Source organism: Podarcis cretensis (genome assembly GCF_951804945.1).
Source record: "Podarcis cretensis genome assembly, chromosome: 11".
Taxonomy (NCBI): domain Eukaryota; kingdom Metazoa; phylum Chordata; class Lepidosauria; order Squamata; family Lacertidae; genus Podarcis; species Podarcis cretensis.
This window is the reverse complement of record NC_137180.1, coordinates 577,420-602,820: the sequence shown is the minus strand read 5'-3', so window position 1 is coordinate 602,820 and position 25,401 is coordinate 577,420. Positions and strand designations below refer to the sequence as shown.

Here is a 25,401-nt window from a genome sequence, read left to right as displayed (position 1 = left end):
GGGGCAGCTGCAGCTCTGGTGTATAAATGTATAGCCTACCAAGAAGAGTAATCTGCCTTCATTTGGTTGGACTCTTAAAAAGCTATTCGTAATTTTTGGTTCAGAACTAATCACTTTTACAGAACAAAAGATGGTGGCAGTGATCCAGATAACATCTACAAAGTAGCTATCAAAGAAATTATACTGTAAAAGTCTTTACATTATGCACTATAGGAAGGAATACAATCTCAGTTGGTATTTAAATATTTTACTCAAGAATATAATTAAGCCAGATCAGTATCCAGCATCACATGAAGTAATGATATAACACTGTTTTTCCATTCATTTCTTCAGTGGCTGCCAATTCTGTTAAATGATCGTCTCCAGACAGGCCATTATTGCCTCCCTGTTGCCTTGGATAGACTGCCTGCCAACTATTCCATGCACTCAGCAGAGGTAATGGGAAAAACCACAGAAAGAAACAGTCTCCCCTTTTAAACAGACACGATCGACTTTATTTTCAGTATAATGCAGAGCTGGGCCACTTTCCCTCAAGAGTGGACCAAGAGACAAAAGTGTTCTGCATTATCAAACCTGGAATAAAGATTGTCCAAGTCAATTGATTGACTTTCCCCCAAGTCAAGCATCCAGGATAAAAGACGGGGGTGGCAGGCGCGCCGAGTTCCACCCAATATTGGGGGGGGGGGGCCTGGCACGCATGCATGATGTCACATGGTGGGAGGAAGCCCGACAGGGCCTAGTTGCAGCTGCAACCTGACGGGGCCTGCCAGACTGCGGAATATTGAGGGGGCCCAGCCTCCTCTGGCATGCCTGGGGGGGCATTTATTTTTTATCAAATAAAATACCACTCCTTCCAATTGTTCTGAAACTTATTAAAAGGAAGAAGAAAACACTTTGGGGAAAATAAGGAGGGAAACAAATAGGAAGAAAAGAACTCTGATAAGATGGAAGACTGAGGAAGCTTCCTAGGCCCTTTTAAAATGTGGGGGTTTTTTAGGGGGTGTTTTTGTTTTGTTTTGTTTTTATTTTGATTATGTATTTTGTGATTTTGTATTTTGATTTTGTTCTGTGAACCGCTCTGAGACCTCTGGGTATAGGGCAGTATATAAATTCTAACAACAACAACAACAACAAGGTGTAAGGGGCTGCATAAATTGAAGTCCAGGCCACAAGTTGCCTAAAGGTAAAGGGACCCCTAACCATTAGGTCCAGTTGTGGCTGACTCTGGGGTTGCAGCGCTCATCTCACTTTATTGGCCGAGGGAGCTGGCATCCAGCTTCCAGGTCATGTGGCCAGCATGACTAAGCAGCTTCTGGCAAACCAGAGCAGTGCAAGGAAACTCTGTTTACCTTCCTGCTGGAGCGGTACTTATTTATCTCTGTGTACTTGGACATGCTTTTGAACTGCTAGGTTGGCAGGAGCAGGGACTGAGCAACTTGAGCTCACCCCGTCGCAGGGATTCAAACCGCCGACCTTCTGATCGGCAAGTCCTAGGCTCAGTGGTTTAACCCAAAGCACCACCCATGTCCCACTACAAGTTGCCAACCTGCATTCTAATATTTGCCTTACTTAAATAGAGTATCATATATAAATGCAAGGGGTGTATACACTAGGGGTGGAATTCAACATTGCACTAAAATGAATTTATCAGCTTGCAAGGCAGAATAATCCTCTTCTGCCATGTGCTGTTCTTGAGGTTCTCTTGGCACCACCAGAGCCACACAGGGTGGAAGAAAGGTTGGAAAATCCCTTGCATAGGAATCCCATTGAAGGGGTTCATTAGGTGGATCCTGCCCTATGTATGTTAAATCTCAGCAAAGTCTCTGGAAGTAATATGGGGAAAGGCATAATCTAGTTCTCCAGCATGAAACAAAACAGGGTCTTAATTGCCGGCCATTTAAAAAAGACATGTATCTGAACTTGGTTATTTTCATAATGGGACTTATGACTTGGTCCTACAGCTCAGTCAGATTCATGTTAAAAATTATGTTATGGAATTATTTGGTTTGTTCCTCTAGGTTAGCAAGCAAATATGAGGCTCTAATATTCAGAGGAATGTTGCAGCTTATGTTCCTTTGGGACACTGTTTGTGGGAGAACTTTCTAGGAATACAAGGTGTAATGGATATAGATTTCAATTCCGCCACTGCCACTTGTTTCTATGAAACACGGGAGAAGTAGTCCAGACACTGCTTTATTTTGTTTTAAAACTTCATCTGCCCCCACCTTTGTGCTTACACAATCATATGTAATCATGTATAGACTAGGAGATCATGATTATTTCCAGCAACTTGCTCATGAGCACTTTCTTAGCTAATGTCTTGGTCAGTTTCAACAATGAGCATTGGTTAAAAACTTAACCCAGATGAATTAATCACATAGTGTAAAGACATATTAAATTCCGTGCCATAATCTCAGCAACCTGATAGGCTGAGAATGACCTGCACTGGATTGCAAATGTTAATGTTGGGTGTAAACATTAAGTGTTAATTGCAAAAAAGGCCAAAAACTTAGTAGAATTGTGTTGGCATCTTGAATACATTGTGTGTATGTGTGTGTGGTTTGATCAACAAGTTGTTTTATCTTCAATACAGAAAGTTCCTCCACAATCTCCTCCAGTTAAATGGGTTGAAGGACACAAGGGAGTGTTTAATATTGAAGTGCAAGGTATATCATCAGTTCACACACAGGTGAGGATTTAATTTTTACCTGGAGACTGGCAACTGAAATCCCAAGCATCAGAGAAGCTATTTCAAGTTCATAGCTTGGATAAAATGACTTGCTTAAAAAAATTCTGGCATTAGAAAAAAAAAATTGTTGGAATACCTGAAGCCTGAGTTACAGTTGTCACCAGCTTCCTATTCAAGGAAACCCAACTTAAAATATAATGCAACTTGCTTATTTGTGTAGTTCCATGAGACTTTTTTAGAGTCTTAAAAACAACAATGCAGCACAGGTGCTGAGCAAGACTGGTTTGTAGTCCTGTTGTGTTCCAAACAAAGTTCTCAAAGAAGCCCCCTAGATGAAAATGGTGTCACAACTTCCAATTGAAATCATGTACATTGCCCTTACAAGTATCCATGAAAAGAACCAGGGAGAAGGTGTCAACTTTCAGTAAACTTGGAGCCTGTTCATATACCAGTATTAGCAGAAGGGGTGCTTCATAAGCCTTTCCCATTAGACCATTTTAGGCATGAACCCCCAACACACGCAAACCAGTTCTTCTGCTACTTGGGGTGTGAGTGTGTATGTAATGGAATATGGGTGCCCATTAAGTTCAGCAAAGTTTATTCATGTGTATCTTAGAATAGGTTTGCAGTTCAAATGGGGAAATAAAACCTGTTCCAGGATAAAAGGAATGATGTAGTAGTCTCCAAATGTAATCTTAGTTTCATTGCTTTGTTGGCTTTTTCACTTTAAACTACAGTGGTACCTCGGGGTAAGAACTTAATTCGTTCTGGAGGTCTGTTCTTCACCTGAAACTGTTCTTAACCTTTAGCTAATGGGGCCTCCCGCTGCCATCATGCCACCAGAGCATAATTTCGGTTCTCATCCTGAAGCAAAATTCTTAACCCGAGGTACTATTTTGGGGTTAGCGGAGTCTGTAACCTGAAGTGTCTGTAACCTGAAGCGTCTGTAACCCGAGGTACCACTGTAAAGCAGTTAAGATTACAATCCTGAAAAAATCCTCGTGTATGACGCGTCTAGTCTTGTATTTCAAAGCAGTTTTGAATTTTAGAGAAATATCAGACATGATTAAACATTGATCCTTTATGATTTCTTACCTTTTTCCATTTTCTGTTTGGATTAATATTTAGTAGTGGAAGCTAAGTTACGTAATAGATTCCCCACATCATATACATCTTTCTGGCTTATATTTATAGGACAATCACCTCGAGAAATTCTTCATCCTGTGCCATGCACTAGAAAGCCAAGTTGCATTCCCCATTCGAGTGCTGAATGAGAAGATCACAGAAACCACTCTTGAACATGAACTAAAACTCAGCATTATCTGCTTGCACTCCTCCCGCCTGGAGCCCCTTGTGTTGTTTTTACACTTGGTTTTGGATAAACTCTTCCAGTTGGCTGTCCAGCCCATGGTTATAGCTGGCCAGACAGGTACTTATCATTGTAATTTCACAAAATGGTGCTGTTGATGGCCAAACCCCATCATACTTTCTGCAGCGTTTTGTTTTGGTTTAACAAAAAAATGCTATTTGCTACATCAAGCAAGATTTAAATAGGAAGAAAAGTGTTTTGAGGAATGTCTGTGATAAAGTGGACTTGGATCCTTTTATACCTTTTCTTTGATGTATCAGAAACTAAGTATTTTCTTTTTGTCTCCAGCCAACTTCTCCCAGTTTGCTTTTGAATCTGCAGCTGCGATAGTGAACAGCCTCCACAACAGCAAAGACTTGAGCAAGGACCTGCATGGCAGAAACTGTCTCCTAGCATCTTATGTCTACTATGTCTTCCGCCTTCCTGAAGTACAGAGAGATGCTATCAGGCTAGGTATTGCTTTTGGGCTTCTAGTAAAAATAAGCTGCTTATGAACTGAACCTTCTGGTTGTGGGCAGCAAGTAAGAAGGTCCTGACATTCTCTTTGCTCATTTATAGCTCAATCCTGTGGATATGTGCTCAGAAATAAATTGCAGTGAGTGCAGCTGGTTTTAACTCCAATAAAGCCTCAGCGCCTAGGACTTGCCGATCGAAAGGTCGGCGGTTCGAATCCCTGCGGCGGGGTGCGCTCCCGCTGCTCGGTCCCAGCGCCTGCCAACCTAGCAGTTCGAAAGCACCTCCGGGTGCAAGTAGATAAATAGGGACCGCTTACCAGCGGGAAGATAAACGGCGTTTCCGTGTGCGGCTCTGGCTTGCCAGAGCAGCGATGTCACGCTGGCCACGTGACCCGGAATTGTCTCCGGACAGCGCTGGCCCCTGGCCTGTTAAGTGAGATGGGCGCACAACCCCAGAGTCTGTCAAGACTGGCCCGTACGGGCAGGGGTACCTTTACCTTTACCTTTTTAAGTGTATGCAGAATTGCAGCTTAAATAGAGTTACTTAGTGTTACATAGGGACCTGGGTGGCGCTGTGGGTTAAAGCCTCAGCGCCTAGGACTTGCCGATCGAAAGGTCGGCGGTTCGAATCCCTGCGGCGGGGTGCGCTCCCGCTGCTCGGTCCCAGCGCCTGCCAACCTAGCAGTTCGAAAGCACCTCCGGGTGCAAGTAGATAAATAGGGACCGCTTACCAGCGGGAAGGTAAACGGCGTTTCCGTGTGCGGCTCTGGCTCGCCAGAGCAGCGATGTCACGCTGGCCACGTGACCCGGAAGTGTCTCCGGACAGCGCTGGCCCCTGGCCTCTTAAGTGAGATGGGCGCACAACCCCAGAGTCTGTCAAGACTGGCCCGTATGGGCAGGGGTACCTTTACCTTTACCTTAAGGGTGCACAAGGTAACAGCTTCACTGAGGATAAGCCAGATAAGGAGATGTATGTGACATAGTAAATGCTATGTATGTTGAGTGATGCAATGTCTGAAATTGCATCATCACTAAAAGGTAAAGGTAAAGGACCTCTGGACAGTTAAGTCCAGTCAAAAGCGACTATGGGGTGTGGCACTCATCTCGCTTTCAGGACAAGGGAGTCGGCGTTTGTCCACAGACAGCTCACCCCAGAACTCACCCTGTTGCGTTGATTTGAATCTTGTCAACCTTTTGATCGGTAAGCCCAAGAGGCTCAGTGGTTTAGACCACAGCGCCACCCGCGTCCCTAATGCACCATCATCACTATCAGGTGGATGTCTAATCTTTCGCCAAGGGGCAATGACATACCCCATAGGCTTCCATGACTTAAGGATTGAACCTAATACATAGATTATAAGCACAGAAGAATGACATAAAAGTATATGTACATCTGCAGTGGCCTTCCAATCCTCCCCCTCCCATGTGTGGGAGACAGAAGAGGCTGCCTAGAGAGCCAGGGTATCAGATGAGGTGCTGGATAGCACATGGATGAGCATCACCACTTGAGTTAGGAGCAAAGGCTGAAAGGACATGGGCTACAATAATGTTTTACTCCTGGCAGGTGCAACAGGCAGCACTAACCTGGCTGAATCTCGTTATTACACTTATGGCCGTACCACAGCTTTCTCCGTGGGCTCTCGACTCTTGCAAAGCCGGGCAACAAGCTGCAGTAATCCAGACATTGCTGGGACACAGGCTTCTACTGATGAAGAAGTCAGAAATATCATGTCTTCCAAGGTAAGGGGCTAGAAAGCAGAAATTCAGGATGGGTTTCATTTTTGGTGCTTATTGTTGCTGCACCCAGTAGCAAATGTGTCTGGCTGTAGTATATTGGAGCAACTAGAGTCGCTTCATATTATAGCATATTATAGCAGTTGTTTAACAGTTATAGCGAGCATTATATTGCTTAAGTTTACAGTTATTGCATCACTAAATGGCTAGAGCCATTTACTGATCTCATTTGAGGCTTTGAGGCAGGTAATGCAAAGGATGCCAGTGCTTTTTACAGTGACGATCATTGCTTTGCATTGCAGAATATAGGAAATCACAGAATACAACCAAAGAGGAATAAAATCCCAAATGCACCTCAAAAGTTCCAAATAACTTCATAATAAAATAGGGCAAAAATACAAAATCTGCACTAACTTTCATTTAATGCCCTTCTGGTACCTTCAGCATTGTTTAGGATCAATGGGCAATAAATACCTATGTTAGAGAGTTGAATATTAAAAGCAGATAACTTCAACTATTTCCACGATAAAACTTACTTTATTCCAGAGGTGTGTCGTGTCTACATAACAAATGAATCTGACCCTAAAGTCTATGCAAGAAAGGTTCACTCAGTGCTGGATGGGATTGAGAGCCAGCATGAAAACTGGGAATACAGTCCTAAACTGAAACATATGAGGCCAGTTGTGTATTTGCATTGTTTAATTTACTGAGTATATAGCAACACTTGCACACTCCGCCATGGGTAATGGTGTTCATGTTCTCTTTCTTTTTAAATATTTGTATTTTATTCAGTTTTCATAAAACATACAACACATAAACAACCATAACCAACTGAAGTACTATTGGATACAACATTGTGATATATAATATCCGGTTGATTTAATTCTGTGTGTCCCTCCAGAGAAATCCATGAGTCGAAGGTGGCTCTATTGGGGGATCTGCTGTATTAACATTAGAAATGAAACAAAGTACTCCATTCCAAAATTGTCAGCACGTCCTCTTGCCTCCTTTATTTGGCCACTTAATTTCTCTGCCAGAACAATTTGTCAGAAATCTAGTATACCATATGCCACCTGTGTAAGGTTAAACCAGGTTTATTCTTCCAGTGTAAGCAAAGTTGCCAAGCAGTCACCATTAAAAAGTCACCATGTCTTTATTTGGTAAGACTGTGTATGCTCAGGCATTCATTCATTTCGTTTTATATATGGCTTCTGGTGCTTTTATCCAGGTTGCAGATCGGAGCTTTAACCGGATGTCTTGCTATAGTGAGCCCACCAGTGATATGTCAAGCCCCTGTGGAAGCCCTCGACCGTCCAATAAAAAGGTAGCCTGCCACATAATGCAACACCAGTCACTGATGAGGTCTGCAAGTACACCAGTTTTGGCAATAAATATTCCTGTGAAGAAAAAGGAAGGTGTGGAGGATGAACCCTTTGCAAGGAGGGTTGTATCGGGCAGACAGATGAACCATTCCGCAGAGATACAGGTGATCAGTAACTGAACACCTAAGCCAATCATCTTTGGATAAATTAATTTAAGGGTACATTTGGACCAGAATAGTAGCATATGAAATTGAAAAAATAAATAAAACCAATGTATTTATAAAATTACTCTTAAACAAGTGATCTCTACACTGTAACAGAGTGGTTTTTTATTAAAAAAAAAACCTTCTTGGAAATATACTCAATCACCTTTCTCCAGTGCAGCAGAAAAAGAGTGAAAGGCAAATGATAAAAGGACTGAAGTTATCAGCAGATCACCCTGGGGGGCTGCGGGGAGAGCGGCTGCGAATGGCAGGAAGCCCAGTGTTCAAGGGAGGCAACGTATGGCCAGGCAAATCAAAAGAATGAGCCCATTTTGGTGTCCAAGCCTAAATGCCCAAGTGCATTCAGCCAGCCAGAATGTTCAGCCACATTTGAAATATCTTATTCAAAAAATGATGCCTACATTGATTTCAGTATTGCTTTAAATAATGCTAGTGGCTCCCATATTGTTTTCATGTGACATTCTCCTTGTGCATATATATTTTTATGGAATTAAAGATTTAGAATGGTGTCTGGAGTCCATTGAATTTGTAGGCCAGCCTGGCTGCACATTAGCCATTTTACCTTCACAAGGTCTCTGGCAGATTGAGCAATATGTACCTAATATTAATTGTAATACCTCCAAATTATTTTGGCCTTCAATAAATGAACTTTATATTTAATATATTTATATCTATGCATTTTGTTTTGTTGGCATTGTTAATTCATTTTACCCGAGATGTTAATGATCACCACTGTCCTGTTTTCCTTCATGCTGTTCTGTTTCAAATCTGCTACTTAGGGTTGCAGCTACCTGCTTTTTCATCTACCTGTTATCTGTTTTCATTAATCTTAGTCTATGCATATGTGTGTGCACTAATCAAAAAAGGCTCTCATTTTAGATTCCCCCCTCTGAGAGCAGTGGCGTCGCAATGGGGGGGGCAGTGTGCCCCGGGTTCCATCTCTGTGGAGGTGACAAGAAGTCACCCCGCAGGGGCTTGCAGCGGTGTGAGCAGCCATTGCATCGCCGCAGCCACATGTGGAGGATCCTCCATTCGCGGCTAGCGCCACGAGCAGAGGATCCTGGTGCTGGCAGCAAACCACTAAGTACAACACATGCGTGCAATGCAGTTCACAGCCTCCGTTCATGGCTGTAGCGGTGATGGAGGGATCCCGGCACCGTCCGTACGACGCTGGAGCGGCAGCGGCAGCAAACTGCTATACAACACATGTGCGGCATCACTACGTAGGGCGCATGCGTCGTACATAGCGACGCTGCACATGCGCCCTACGTAGTGACGCCCGCCCCGGGTGTCACAACACCTTCCTTCACCCCTGTCTGAGTTATGTTGTGTTGATGTCCAATGTTGAAAACCAGATTATCCTATTTTTGTTTTGTTTTTAATATACTGTGTAGCACTTCCATGAAGAGTTAGCACTTCAAATGGTAGTCAGCACTGGCATCGTGAGAGAATCTGTCTTCAAGTATGCCTGGTTCTTCTTCGAATTGTTGGTAAGATTTTATAACGGTGCTTTGTTTTCAGTAACCAGGCAAGTTCAGTGCATTCTCATTGTTGGAGGTTTTGAAGAGGCCCAATTGAAGGAAGGTGAAGAATGCTTTAATCCTAGCATGGTTCCTTGGCCCTCGCAGCTATCGAGCCTTTCTCTGTAATCATATGAAAGTGTGAATTATGGGCAACCTATAAATGATAACAGCTTAGTCAGGGAAGGAGCTGTGGTGAGGGAATAGCTTTCAAGGAATCAGGACCGTTTCTCCAACAGCATAGTAGAGACTTCTTTAGGCTCTGCTTAAACTCTGGGTCACTGATAAACCTGTGAGGATTTGACTGCCAGTGAAAGGGAGGAAAACTGACTCAGCTGAGCTGATCACTTACACAGCAAGAAACAAAAGGAGATAAATTTAAACATGATGCCAAGTGTGTGTGGTTCATTTTTAAAACAAAACTCTGTGTCTAGTGTTACCTTTAAATATGGAAACCATTCACCATGTTTGCACGCCAGGATTTTGTGGGCCAGATGTATGCCACACCAGAAGATGCTTGCCTGATGGAGCAGAGCCGCAACGCTAGCTTCCTGGCAGTTGTGTCACTGCAGGGGAGGCCAGGACTAATATGGTGCACCAGTGAAGTCAACTTAGCAATGCCGCTGGTGTGCCAAAAAAGCCCCAACCTCCCTTTCCTCCTCTCACTCAGTAACCCACTGCCATTGCAGTTCTGTCTCACTCGGCAAGCCTCTCATGTGCAGGCAAAGGCAGAAGTACAAATATAGGTCAATGACACCAGTTGCATGAATCCCTGCACTGATGTCTTTGTGATTTTTTTTTATTTAAAAAAACCACCAGTATTATATTTAACTCAAGCCAGGGAGCTTGTGTATTATTGCATTATATGCAGGAATTCTGGAAATTTGGGTATTGATTCTGAGTTGATGTTTGAATACTTGACATTCCTTGCAAAGATTTTTGGTACAGATTTTAGAGGCTTTTGTCTCAGGTTTCAGGGAATGCAGGAAAAGCTTGAGGAGGGTTTCTTAAAGGGCTCCAGAATATGCTGATTTTCTCAAGTCCCCAGTTTGGCCCCATTTTAAAGCCACACATTTATTAAACAGTGCCTATTCTTTTAAAGATCAAGAGCATGGCTCAGTATGTTGATAACATGAACAAACAGGACACGCCCCGCCGAAGTAGATTTTCCAATCGCTTCAAGGATGACATCACCACTATAGTGAATGTGGTCACCTCAGAGATTGCAGCACTTTTAGTCAAACCTCAGAAGGTAATTTTCTCCCATTAATCAGCTTAATTGGATGACTACTGGCTCTAGTATTATAAAAGGCAGAGCAATTGAAAAACTTCCCTTTATCTGCTTTCTCTACTCTATCGATAAGACAGAAAGACATTCTGAAATTTGGTAGAAATGGTTTGAACACCAATAAATTGCATTCCAAGGTATTTGTTTTGTGAATAACTTTTGAATATGTTCCCTCCAACTATTATACTCTGATTTATGTTCTTTTATACTGCTATGTGAGCAGACCAACAAAGGTATTTTAAAATATATTCATTTTCTTACATTTACATCCTGCTTTTCTTCTGTCATGAAACCCAAGGTGGTATCTCAGGTGCTGGGCAGACCTACTTGGCTGTAGCAAGATGGTGGCTTCATGTGTCTTCAGAACATACCATGGGACCTAATCATTAAACGTAAATGGCATTTCCATGTGCTCTGGCTTCCGTCAGTGTCCCATTGCACCAGATGTGGTTTAGTCCTGCTGGCCAAGTGACCTGGAAAGCTGTCTGTGGACAAACGCCGACTGTCTTGAAGCGAGAGGAGTGCCACACCCCATGGTCGCCTTTGACTGGATTTAACTGTCCCGGGGTCCTTTACCTTTACCTTTTTCACTATGGGAACTGTTAAGTAGTGAAGTTTCACCCTGGGCCAGCAGGGGGATACGGTATATAGTTTTCACTCAGGTCTGTAGATAGTTTTCACTCAGGTCTACGTCAGTTATTTTAGGCGGGAAACTCTGGGTTGTGGTTCGAGGACCCGACCCCCGCGAAGTGAAATGAAGACACAGGGACACGTGATATAAGGTTAATGGGCTAGAAAAGGCCACAACTTTATTGATTACAGCAATGAAAAGGTATTGGCTTAGGCATTGGATCGCGAAACAAGTGGGTTTATTCACCAGGGGTTCATCACCTGTTGATGCTAATCCAACTATAGGCTCACCCCTGATGTCACCGAGGGTCGTGCCATGGCCTCCCGCCAAGCAGGCTTCGGGCAGAATACACGACCGCCAGATTCCTTTAACAGAATACCCCTAAAAATTGAAGGCATAGGCGATGGCCACACCTAGCACTTTGACACACCACAACACATTATTCCAATGCCTAACCTACCCACCAGTACCACAAAAAGTTGTGACGATTGCTACGAGGTAGGCAAAAAAACCAAAAAGCCTAATGCCAAATGGAAAAACTCCTACCAGGCCCCCCGGGCAACCGGGGCAACCAACCTAAGGTCCATAGCAAGGCCAATGACCTAAGCCCTAACTCAAAGGGAATGGAGGGTGGGTGACTCGCACAGGACGACAACGAGAACTGAGGCCGGGGAGAGGCTGGCGCTGCAGCATAAAGGCTGCTGGACACGCCCCCCCATGGCACCTGGTTGGACGGCCACTGGGGGGGGGCGTGAGCGCCAGCCAGGTGAGCTGGAGGCAGGGGGCAACGGTGTTTGGGCTCCCGCCCACAACCACTCCCCTCTCTTTCAGGGAGGAGAGTCCTTGTTGTTGCTACAATGTTGACAGCCGGCTGCCTATAAAAGCAGGCCGGTTGAGCTGTTTGCTGTTCAGTTCTGTCCAGCTTGCAAGTAAAGAGCTACTCTGGAGAAATCGCTGTGTCGTCTGCTATGTTCGCCCACAACTTAACAAGAACTAATTATTATATAAGGCAGCCAGGTTAAGAACTTTCTATTCTTGCAGGCTTCAAAAAATGTAACAGCAACAAATTTGATATGGTCTTATACAGATTTTCTGCATAATTAGTTTTCCAAAAGAGCCCTAAAGTGGCAAAGTTCCAGGGCTTCAAAATAATTTTTTATTTTATGGTGATTTTGATATTTGAATTTTATAAGACACCAGGATTAATTTTATTGAAGGGTGGATAATAAATTATATAAAGATTAGAAAAGCCATGGATTTTATAACACCATTGAGATTTATTACTTCAGAGGTGGCCCAATGCATTTTACTAGCTCAGGTTGAACAGAAAATGACATTTTCCTCACCACCCACACCTTCACAGGTCAAGGTTCATTGTACTCAAGGCTGGCCAAGTTATTTTGACATGAGGCAGAAAATCAGACAAGTGCTCTCTGGCAGTAAAAGAAAAATAGTAGTATGTTAAACAAGGAACAAATACTGCCCTTTTATGACTTTCAAACTCATCCTCATACTGCTTAATGCTAAGGCTGGCCAATGCCTTCTATTAAAATCAGTCAAGCTTTAGATTGCCAAACAGGTTTTTGCACTTTGTGTTACGTGTTACAAGTATTATCATGATTAATTCAATGCAGAATGAGCCTTAAATGACACATTGCCATTTTCATTTACAAATGCTAATATTAAGTTTCTTCCATGCCTGTAAAAGTGGTTGTTTCTGGGCTATTAGCTGCATGGCACTCATGTTATGTGGCTTTCCAGGTGCTTGACAAACTTGAGTGGCTGGTCAAGAGGGCACTCACATAAACAATGACCTGAAAAGTCCTCTGGTTATTTTATAAGTTTCCCCCTTCAAAATATGTGTAAAAAGAGAGCTAATTTTAAGTGTAGTAACATATTTTAATTGTTATTTTAAAGGAAAGTGAACAAGCAGAAAAGATCAACATTAGCCTAGCATTTTTCCTGTATGATCTTCTATCTCTCATGGATCGTGGATTTGTCTTTAACCTCATCAAACACTACTGCAATCAGGTAGGCCTGACTGAAACCTCCACCAGAACATGGAGCACCATCCAAGGAAGCCCCACCATGTTCAGTAGGAATAGTGTGCCCTCCCTAGTGTGCCTAGATGGCAACGTTAGCTTCAGTTCATTCCTTCATATAATTAACTTCTGTTTTAATTATACGGCTGGGACAGTTCCAGCTAATAAGCCCTATTAGCTTATTAGGGCAGGAGAATCAGTTCCTCGAACGCAATGCAACATCACAGTCATCTTGCACAGGCGATGCTAATTCGTTTGGCAGAAGGCTTCTTGTTAGGCTTCCTGGTCAAAAAGCCATCTGTGAAGAGAGGTGGGGTGTCTGAACAAGTGAACATCCGGGGGGCTTCTGGACTAGTATACAGACCCATGAGGACTGTGTTATGAGGGCATGGTCTTCCTGAATGTCTGAATCAACTTTTAGTCCAGTGGGGTGGTGTCAAGCAGAGAGCAGCTCCTGCCAGAATCTGTTAGGAGATGAGTCTTTTCCCCCACTCTGACACTGATAGAGCTTAGTTCTTAGACCTTTGTCATTGAGCCACATACTGTATACACCAGGGGTCAGCAAACTTTTTCAGCATGGGGACCAGTCCACTGTCCCTCAGACCTTGTGGGGGGGCCGGACTATATTTTTTTGGGGGGTGGGAATGAACGAATTTCTATGCCCCACAAATAATCCAGAGATGCTTTTTAAATAAAAGCACACATTCTACACATGTAAAAACACACTGATTCCCAGACAGTCCGTGGGCCGGATTTAGAAGGCAATTGGGCTGGATCCGGCCCCCGGGCCTTAGTTTGCCTACCCATGGTATACACGGATGGTAGTCTTATACTCAGACTTTTGGCTTGGGCAGGTTGTCTGCTTGGACAAAAAAAAACTTAACAACTTGAAGAGCAATCGGCGAAAAAAAGCTCAAGAACCTGCTGCCGCTGTCACTGATGGTCCCCAGGACATGGCTATCTCAGGCTGAGCTCCTCCAGTGGCAGGGCCCTGCAAGCCTCTCTCTCAGTAGCTGTTACTGTTTGTTCTGCTGCTGCAGCTGTGGCAGCAGTGAAGCGCTCAGCTCCACCATTCAAGCATCAGGCAGCAGCAGCAGCAGCAGGTGGAGGAGTAAAAAACAACTCACAGCAAAATCCGGCACCAGCCCAAGCACTGCTGCTGTTGCTGCTGCCGCTCTCATCAGCCAGCCAGATTTGAATGTAAGCGAGCGCGATCCCTCTGCCGAGTCCCAGCCCCCTTCCCTCAGGACACACACAAGAATGCCTCCAACCCTTCACTGCCTTTCCTTCAGGTCACCCTCCCCAGAGCTGCGTGGCGGTGTTGCTGTCCTCGCCCAACCTCCCCACCTTGGAGAGCCCTGCCTCTCCTCTCACGCACCATGTGCTTACTCTGGAGTAGTTCAGGGACCACAGGCCCCCCTGGGCAAGGCGGCACTGAGCAGAGCCTTCTTTCCTATTGGGCTTACTGGCTCGTTGCGCCAGAGCACTGGCCTCTCAGTGAGTGGGGGAGCTGTGCGGCTTTTCCAGCGGCCTCCCCTTTCCCTGCACACCCGCCAGCTGTGCCCCGTCAACATTTTGGCTGGCGGGTGTGCAGCTTCCTTCCCAAGCCTCTGCAGGAGGAAAGCGATCCCTGCAGAGGCTTGGGAAAAGGTCGACAACTCTGGGAAAGGGGGGTGGCGCCGGAGGGATCTTTGCACCAGGTGCTGGATATGCTTAAGATGGCCCTGGCAGTGAGAGACTCCTCTCACCCTCGCTGGGCTAGGGACTTTTGGGGGATAGGGGAGCAGGCTGGAGGGGGCCTCCTGCCAGTCCTCTGCAGGCTTTCTCTTCCACATGCCTCCTTGCCCCTTTCAATGCTACAGATTTCCATCTGCTTGTAAGTTACAATGTCATTCATGGTTTTGGCAACCCTAATTTAAAATATTGATTTCTTAATTTGGGATTCAAAAAAATAGGGGTCATCTTATGCATGGGGTGTCTTATACATGGAAAAATATGGTATTTTGTTTTTATACTTTTGTGCAAAGAAAGCTAAAGTTCTCTCATCAACTTCCTGTATCCAAAATAAAGTGGATGAAAAACACTTTAAAGTTTGCTGGTTTAATGCACTTGTGTGAAGGGCCTTTGGACTCTATGTGTTTACTTTGCTGTTGGTAACAATTGCAAGTGTTATTTTTAATTTCACAAGCAAGGAAACTACTTTCCAGACAAATTTGCTAAAGCATTGCATTAGTGGAAAGTCAGTCAAGTGATAAAACATTCTTGCTAGCAAAGAACATCAAACCATTAGATTCTAATGGATGGAAACTTACAAGATGCAAGTATTAAAAGGAGCAGTTTACAGTATTTGATGCTCCTTCATTATTTTTATTAAACAAAAAGTGATTCTAAAGTGAGGCAGGGTATTTCTTTCTGTATACAATTATTCACTCTAGTCATGTTTTCCTTTGTAAATTTTTTTCAGTTGTCAAATAAACTTAATACTCTTCCAACACTGATTTCCATGAGGCTGGAGTTTCTCCAAATTCTCTGCAGTCATGAACATTACCTCAATTTGAATCTCTTCTTTATGACTTCAGGATCTGCTCCAACATCTCCCTCTCCTTCTCTGTCATCTCAGGTAAGTACCCACTCCTATAGTTTGCTATGTGTGATGAAAGTATGAGTAAACATCTACTGGGTAGTGTTATGAATTTGGGGTGTTAAGCTGTGTGCTAGACTCTTCTAATTCCGGTATCCAGCAAGTGTTAGAATTTAACCAAGGATTCTAATTCTTGGAATAGCCAGGGTAATCTCCTGGTAAGGTTATAGCCTGGGTGATAGCCTGGGATCCATTAAGGGGGGGTTGGTGCAAGATGGCAAATGGGGGCGGCACCTCCCTTAGCAGATAAGGTCAGAGTCTGGAGTAGAGTTAGTAGTGATATGACCTAGAAGTAAAGCAGCAAACCGAAGAAATAGTCTGTTTGAATCCAAGGCTTGAGCTATGGGAGAAACAAGACCCTTTTGGGGTGTTAATGTTGTGAGCCATCATAGGCCATCATAGCCATCATAGCCATCATAGGTATATGTGTGTAAATAAACCATATATCATAAAGACACCACAGTCACCACCGTGCCTCATTTCCAAAGGAAACACAAACCCTGGGTGAGTGCCTGGAAGCCCTGGAATCTCACACTGCTTGGTGATTGGGGTGGCAGGCAATACTATAATGGTAAACAGGTGGTCAGCTTGTCACGTTGTTTTTATTGGTTCATTCTTAGCAGAAATGGCTCAATTGGTGAAGCCACAGCTCTACATTTCTGTTCATGTAGTCACTGCCACATACCAGGAGAGGGAGAGATGGTGGAGAGGTTTGGGGCTGCTCATGTGTTCTGGCAGGAGCACCAGAATGGCTCCATTTTTGTTCCCTCACAGCCAGGTCCATAGGGGGTGCGGCCCACCCTGGGTGTCATCCTTGAGGGGGGTGACAAAATGGCGCACCGCGGGTGGCAGCACTTACCGCGGGGCCTGGCCTGCAGTGCGCCCAAGTCACGCGTCTCTCCTGGGAGTGATACAGTGGCTCGGGCCCCGTGCTGCCCAAAACAGCAGCGTGGGGCTTGCACCCACCAGGCAAACTCCATGGCTAGGTCTCCGCGCCACCCCCCTGGGCAGACTACAGTGCCCCCGTGGGCGGATCGCCCCGCCCCCTGCCACTCCAGGTGCTGGAGCAGCTAGCTACAACTCTGCTCACAGTCCCAACCTCTCCAACACTCATCCCTCCCCCAGTGACAAGAGGCCAGATGTGGTGCTGCCCTCCCCCACTGGCCACTACTGATTTGTGCAGAGAATAAAAAGGTTTCACGGTTTAGCCTTGTCTGAAATGCAAGTTCTGTAGCTTTTCAAGCAGGAGAGCTGTTACCAGTTCTAGAACTGCCCGGTCATTCTACGTCAGTTCAACGCGGTCATGCCACCCACCATCTCGGATTTTAATGAAACTTGGTGTATGCCCTTCCCTTATGGTTGAAAGAAACCCCCTTAAATTTTTCCCCTCTTTCTCAAACAGTTTAAATTTTATAGCACTTCAAACTTTCTTGGAATCTGTGTTTCTGTCCCTCTTGAGATCCTCGGCCTTGTGTACATTTTATTTTTTTCTCCATAACCAATGATCAGATCTCTTTGAAATTTTATGCAAAGCTCAATAACATGCTGAGAATTTCAGGAAAAAGTTCACCAGAACTCAAAAGATTTTATAAATGCCTTAAAAAATTATAAATGTAGGTTTTTTGGTGGGAAAACTAGGTTTAGAAAACCTGAATTTTCAGCACGTGGGCATGATGAAATCAAAAGTTTTTTGATGGTGAAAATTATTGCAAAGACATGCTATTTCTCGACAAAGAATGAAATTTATGGGTTTTTTAATGTATTGTAACAAAATTTTACGTTTTTTAGACATCATGTGGGGAAAATGGCTACTGGGTACAACTTTCGTACTGTAGCCTTTTCAGGCTTTGCCTTCGGGTGGGAAGAGCATTGCGCCCGGGAAGGGAAGTGGGAGTCAAACAGACACTCAAGGATTAATTTCAGAGAAAGAGCTTTATTGCTACCATCCGGGCTGGTAGAAGGAGCAAGCGTGATAATTCACAAGCTTAGCACAAGTTTTACAGCCATTGCACAGAGTATATATTCCCTCCAGTTCCCTCCCCTTTCTCCCCCTCCTCAGGAGCCCTGCCTCATGAGTTTTCCTGAGCATGAACAGAAACTCCTGTCTTGGGACTCCTGGCACCCTTCCCAGGAAAAAGGGGGGTTAAGAAGCCTGTGTGTCAGCGTGTCCGAAATTTGTTGCAAGTGGGTGAGACAAGACTCAGTTCTCATGCCTGCTTCTGCTTGGCATTGACAGAGCCACTCATTAGCTTTGAAGCTTTCTTGTACTGATAAAAATAATGGTTTGCTTATGTAGCAGCATCTTGTGAGAAAGCAGAGAGAAGCTGAAGCTGTGGATTTTAGAAGAGAGAAAGGGGAAATTTGGTTTTGAGGCCTGGGGTGACTTCGGGCCTAGGTGGGGTCACCTGTCCTCACCTCCTTCATTACAATCCATAGCTGTGATAGAAAAAAATTAATGAAACAAAGTTGTTCATCTTAAAATTTAAAATAATATTGGTTATTATAGGTTTGTTTTTTTCTGAAAGTGCAGATTTGTTTTTTGTTTTGTGGTATTTAAAATTATGAAAATTGATGACTGGAGTAAATTTACGCAATGTTTAAAGGATAATTGTAATCAATTAACAAATCTAGCAGTGTTGTAAAAAGTCTTGTAATGTTTACAATAATACCTTTTTACTTTTATTTAAAGATTGAGCTAAATTTAAAAAGAAAGTGTAGATTCAAAAAATGTATAAATGCGAGGATATATTTTGAAAGCCATGGGTGGGATGGAGGGAAGTCGCTAAGCTTCCCTCCATCAAATGAGCAAAAAATTAATAGAAGGAATAATTTGATTGTATTTGAATATATAAAATGGAAATGTAATAAAATATTTTTAGAGAATTACGAAAATTGGCTATATTGTGAAATAACAATAATAAAAAATCGGTCAGAAACTTTAAATGCTGACAAGTAAGGTAATAAAACCTAGCAAGAGAAAGATTAAAAGAATTTAAAATTATGCATTATATTCAATTATGCAACATTACATGATCCCCAATTTGTTTTTCAGAATATTATTGCATACAAAGACATGTCTATCTTGGGGGGGGGGGGGAATGATGTTTGCATGCCATCTTGAAATAATAGATGCATGGACACTTTTTAACATTTATGTTAAACATATTGAGGTGCAATTCACAATGAGGCAGTTTTATGACAGCAGATGTGTTAATAACAATAAGGACAACAATTAAACTAAAGTAAAAAATTACCATAACAGATTATACTATTATCACAGTTGATTACGTTACAAGTTCAATGCTCCTCAGCTTCTTTGCTGTAGCCTTGGTATCACCTGTAAGTTTTTCATTTTTTCTTCCATCAAGTATGATCATTTTTGGTACTTTGGAATGATATCAGAGATTAATCAAGATGTGGGAGATGTTTTGGTAAAGTTTATTCACCCAAATGGACCTTCACCTTCATTCTACTGGCCTAGCCGTGACGATTCTTGTGCAATACCATTTCCTCATATGCTTGGTATTGTACAACGCCCCCCCAGACAATAACTGGCAGAAGATACTTCTTTCCCAACGAGTGTATGGTTCTCTCCTTTTGTAGTGATTAGACTAGACCAAAACCAGGCCTCAGATTTTGTTCTGCCCTACAGCCAAGTAAACTGAGCTTCCATGGGTAGATAGTCTTAAGATCCCCTAAGTCTCCATAACAACAACAACAACAATTTTATTATTTGTACCTTGCCCATCTGATAGGGTTGCCCCAGCTACTCTGGCCCTTTGCTTGGTTCCCTGTTCAGCAGGGTTAGAGATAGGAAAGTAGCAATTCAAGGCAACTCTTTCTGCTAAGTAAGGACACCATCTCCTTTTACATTTAAGAATGCCTCCCTGTACAGTCATGCCTCTTGTTGCGTTCGCTTCAAGTTGCAGCTTTTCAGGTTGCAAGCACAGCAAACCCAGAAGTGTATACTTCTGGGTTTCGCCGCACACGCAGAAGCGTTCTGCACGCTTCGCACATGCGTGGAAGAGCTCTATCACGCTCCGCACTTGCGCAGAAGCACCGATCTAGTTGCAGACTTTTCGGGGTGCGAATGGCACCCCGGAACGGATCGTGTCCACAACTAGAGGGACCACTGTACAGTGCCTGAACTTAGATTTCTCCAGATGATTTGTATTGATCTAGAGCAGGGATGGGGAACCTGTAGCCCTCCAAATGATGCTGGAATACAGCTTTCACCAGCCTTGGCCATTGGTTATGCTGCCTGGTGCTGATGGGAATCTTCCCTTCTGAGGCATGTGGAATAAAACTAAGACTAAGAGGTGGATGCTGTCTGGCAGTGTTGCCCCATGGACTGGTTATAAGTAAAAGGGCAGGCAGGCTGGATGAATGCAAACTGGTATTCATTTGGTAGGGCAGTTCCCCATTTGCCCTAGTAGACCTGCCAACACTGCTAATAGCTGAATCAAGCAGTCTTGGCTTCCTTGTTGCCCTGTGAGGATATGAGTCACTACAGATCAGGAACTACACACCTAAGACCTATTTCATATTTTGCACAGTAGCCGATTTCCATGGGTGATTCTCATGGTAAATGCATGGATTGACCTCCTGAATGTCCAGGAACACCCACTGGAGAGCTCCAATTGGCTGCAGTGGCTAATGGGGCATGAAAATAATAAAAATAAGACAAATTCCATACATATAAATTATTATGTAAACTTTAAAGTCTACAGTTGGGCATGTCCTGTAAAACATCACAAAAACATGACAAATTTTTGCATTCTCTTTTTTTTTTTTATTAATTTTTTAGAAAAATTTTCTTTTACAGATTTAAATAACACATTCACATCCACTATAATGCCAAATTCTTTTGGACTTCCCCCCGCTCCCTCCACAATCCTCATAATTTTATATTTATTTCACATTTCCTTTATGATTGTATTGCCAGTTAATAAATCTTTACAACTCTTATCCCTCTCACAATACCCTTTCTCATCACAAAGCCTCTTTAAATCCAACTAGCGTTGTCTGTTCATCACAAATATTTTCCAGATAAATCGTAAACTTTCTCCAGTCCTGTGTGAACTTGTGATCTTTCTGGTATCTAATTTTTCCTGTCAGTTTATCTAGTTCAGCAAAGTCCATCAATTTCCGTCTCCATTCTTCCAATGTTGGTAATTCTTCTTGTTTCCATTTTTGAGCCATTAAAATTCTTGCCGCAGTCACCGCATATTGAAAAAGTTTATAATCACTTCTATTAATTTCTCTTCCTGTAATTCCTAACAAAAAAGCTTCTGGTTTCTTCACAAACGTGTATTTAAACATCCTTTTCAACTCATTATATATCATTTCCCAGAAGCCTTTTACTTTCTTACACTCCCACCACATATGATAAAATGTCCCTTCCCTCTCTTTACACTTCCAACATTTGTTACATGTCTTATACATTTTTGCTAATTTTACGGGAGTGATATACCATCTGTATACCATTTTCATAATATTTTCCTTTATCGTCATGCATGCAGTGAATTTCATATTTTCCTTCCACACCTTCTCCCAATCTGCTAACTGTATATTATAACCAAAATCCCTGGCCCAGTGTATCATAACTGATTTAACTTCTTCGTCCTTTGTTTGCCATTCCAGTAACATTTTGTACATTTTTGACAATACCTTATAATCATTATTAATTATTTCTTTCTGGAATCTAGACTCTCCTTCAATATATTTCCTCTCTTTACAATCCTTCTTAAACATATCGTTTGTTTGGAAGTAGTGCAACCAATCATATACATATTTTTTAACTTGTTCATATGGCTTCAATTTCCATTTCCCCCCTTCTTTAATTACAATGTCTCCATAAGTCATCCATTCCTCTCTCATGTTTATCTTTTTGACACTCATGACCTCCAGTGGGGATAACCAATGTGGTACATTTGGTTCCAAAATATTTTGGTACCTGTCCCATATTTCTATAAGGGCACCTCTGAAAATGTGGTTGGCAAAACTTTTATGAGCTTTCTTCTTACCTAACCATAGATAGGCGTGCCAGCCAAACCTATTGTCAAACCCTTCCAAGTCCAGTAGCTTATTGTCTTTTAGTGTTATCCAATCCTTTATCCACCAGAGACAAGATGCTTCATAGTAAAGTTTCAGGTCCGGCAGGGCGAAGCCACCTCTTTCTTTCGCATCAGTTAGTAGTTTAAATTGTATTCGTGGCTTTTTGCCCTGCCAGATATATTTTGAAATCATTCTTTGCCAATCTCTGAAGATCTTTGTCCCCTTGATTATTGGAATCATTTGAAATAAAAACAACATCCTTGGAAGCACACTCATCTTGATTGACGAAATTCTGCCCCAAAAAGATAACTTCATCCTACTCCACACTTCGAGGTCTCTCTTAATATTGTTCCAAGTTGTCACATAATTATTTTGGAATAAGTCAATTTTTTGGGGGTTAACCATATTCCTAGATATTTTACCTTCTTCGCCACTTCCATCTCTGTTTCTCTTTGCACTTCTTCAATCACACTTTGATCCAAGTTCTTCACCATAAGTTTAGTTTTCCTTTTATTTAATACAAATCCGGCCACTCTTCCAAATTGATCAATTTCTTTTATAACTTCTTTTAGACTATTTGTCGGATCTTCCATCGTGATTACCAGATCATCGGCAAAGGCTTTAACTTTATATTGGTTTTGACCTACTGTTACCCCCTTTATTAATTCATTTTATCTAATAGAACTCAGCAGGACCTCCAGAACCATGATGAATAACAGTGGTGATAGAGGGCATCCCTGTCTTGTACCCTTCTTTATTTTCACTTCCTCTGTAATTACATTATTTACTATCAATTTAGCTCTTTGTTCTGAGTATATTGCCTTTATACCATTATAAAAGTCTTCTCCCACTTCCATCATTTCCAAATTTTTCAACATAAATTCCCATGAAACATTATCAAACGCTTTCTCTGCATCCACAAACATTAAAACAGCTTGTCTCTCATTACTGGCAGTCAAATATTCCAAAATATTTATTATATTTCTTACATTATCCTTCATATGTCTGCCAGGTAAGAAACCTGCTTGATCTTTATGGATATGCTGTTGCAATATCTTCTTAAATCTTGATGCTAAAATACCCGAAAAAATCTTATAATCTGTGTTTAGCAGAGATATCGGTCTGTAATTCTTCACTTGTGTGAGATCAGAGTCTTGTTTAGGTATGAGTGTTATGAAGGCTTCTTTCCATGTTCCTGGTATGTCCTGTTGTTTCAAGATATTATTCATAACTTCTTTAAGTGGTACCGTCAAGGAGTCCCTCATTTCTTTATAATACGTTGCTGTAAATCCATCTGGTCCTGGTGCCTTTCCTTTTTTCATCTGTTTTATAGTTTCTACTATCTCCACATTCTCTATTGGGGCATTCAGTCTGTCTTTCATTTCTGTCGGGATCTTTTGCACCTTTTTTCCTTTCAAAAAGTTCTCTATCTTCTTTATGTTGTTTTTCTCTCGTTTTGCATATAGGTGCTTGTAGAAATCCAAAAATCCTTTTCTGATACCTTTTGGGTTCTCTATTTCCTCGCCATCCACAAAAATTCTGTTAATTGTACCTTGCTCTTTCCTTTTTTTTATTTGCCATGCCAGCCATTTTCCAGGTTTATTTGCAAATTCAAAATTCCTTTGTCTCAACCTTTTAATGTTCCATTCAACTTCTTTATTTATAATCATGGCGAACTGTGTCTGCAAAATTTTAATATTTTGTTTTATCTTGATGTTATTTGGCTTCTTAATTAGCTTTTGTTCATTGTCCATTATTTGTTTTAGGATTTCCTTCTTCCCTTTCTCTCTGTTCTTATTTTTGATCGTATTCTGCTGGATGAAGAATCCCCTCATTACCGCCTTGCTTGCATCCCAAACTGTGCTGATCTTTGTGCCTTTATTCATATTATCTGCAAAGTACTCCATCAGTTTTTTCCGAGCATCTTGAATAATTCTTTCATCTTCCAAAAGGTAGTCTTTCAATCTCCAACTAAATGTTCTTTCTTCATACATCTTTATCTCCATTTTTATTGGATTATGATCCGAAATTACTTTAGGTTGGATTTCTATTTGTTGAATTCTAGTAGTTAATTCATTCGAGATCCAGATTTGATCTATTCTTGACATGGACTGATTCGGTTCCGAATAAAATGTGAACTCTTTTTCTAATGGGTGTCTGAGTCTCCAGATGTCAATTAAATTGAGGTTTTGCACCAATGTGAAAAAGGTCTTCGGTAGTTTCCCCTCTTTACTATCACTTTTTTCTCTTAATCTGTCCATTTCCGTTGAAACAACTCCATTCATATCTCCCATTATTATGATTTTTTGATCCATGTATTCAAACAATCTTTCTTCCAATTTCTTGTAAAAATCAGTCTTATTTCCATTAGGTGCGTAGATCCCGACAATTATTAATTTTTCGCCCTGCCAATTGATCTGTATTGCAATTATTCTTCCTTCTTCATCTTTGAAGATCTGTTGAGCTTCTATGTTTTTCCTAACATAAAGGACTATGCCTCTCTTCTTTTCTTTATCTGAGGATATAAATTCATTGCCCAATCTGTTATTAATCAAGATTTTTTTATGCTTTTTTGCCACATGTGTTTCTTGTAGACAGATGATATCCAAATTTTTTCTTTTTAAATATTGTTCGATACTATTTCTTTTCTTCTTATCATTCATCCCATTAATATTCCAATTCCATAATTTCAATGCCATGTCTTCCGATAATTAAAATATACAATTTATCAAATTTTTTCTTTATGATTCCTCTTTTTCTTCTTCCTCCTCCTCTTCTTCTTCTTCTTCATCCTTCTCCTCCTCCTCTTCATCTGTCTCTCTGTTCTTTTTAGGTTTCCCCTTTAAAAGTTTTCCTCCCATCGGGCCAGCTCCTCCTACTGCACCTTCTTCCTCCTCCTCTTCTGCCATCAATTCTTTGTAGCGTCTCTGAAACTTGCTTGTTTCTTCGGGACTTGTCAGTCTGTGTCTCTTGGCTTTGTATATAAAGGAAATCCCCTGAGGGAATTCCCACTTAATTTCAATCTTGTTTTTTTTCAAAATTTGGACCAGTGGTTTATAAGGGTCTCTCCGTTTCAACAATCTGACCGGTATATCTTTGAAAATGATTATGTAACTCCCGTCGATATTCAATCGCTTCTCTCTGTTTTTTTGGAGTATTAAATTCCTCATGTCTTTATCTTTAAAAGTAATCAAGCAATCTCCTGTAACTTTCCTTGTCTTGGTTGTCCTTACTCTCATCCTAAATGCGTTTTGAACTCTCTTCTCTACATCTTCTTTTTGTAATTCCAACCATTGAGCAATTTCTGTTATTAATTTATCTTTTATATCTTCTCCTTGAACCTCTGGAACTGCTCTCAATCTTAGGTTCACCTCCCGTTGTCTCAATTCATTCATGGAGATTGCATCCCATAACTCCTCCTGTGTTTTA

At 42.0% G+C, this 25,401-nt stretch overlaps 1 protein-coding gene across 4 annotated transcripts in view; it reads left to right on the top strand.

Moving 5' to 3' along the window:
- Positions 1-25,401, top strand: part of DOCK8 (dedicator of cytokinesis 8) — a 165,791-nt gene that overhangs the window by 76,283 nt on the left and 64,107 nt on the right. For 2 of the 4 annotated variants that reach the window (XM_079995974.1, XM_079995977.1), the window contains 11 exons: positions 334-435; positions 2,594-2,689; positions 3,884-4,118; positions 4,347-4,511; positions 6,078-6,253; positions 7,476-7,571; positions 9,188-9,283; positions 10,416-10,565; positions 13,150-13,263; positions 15,739-15,894; positions 17,975-18,103. In XM_079995974.1, the coding sequence (XP_079852100.1) occupies positions 334-435; positions 2,594-2,689; positions 3,884-4,118; positions 4,347-4,511; positions 6,078-6,253; positions 7,476-7,571; positions 9,188-9,283; positions 10,416-10,565; positions 13,150-13,263; positions 15,739-15,894; positions 17,975-18,103 (1,515 nt within the window). The remainder of the gene's footprint in view (positions 1-333; positions 436-2,593; positions 2,690-3,883; positions 4,119-4,346; positions 4,512-6,077; positions 6,254-7,475; positions 7,572-9,187; positions 9,284-10,415; positions 10,566-13,149; positions 13,264-15,738; positions 15,895-17,974; positions 18,104-25,401) is intronic. The other 2 variants (XM_079995976.1, XM_079995975.1) reach the window with 2 other exon arrangements.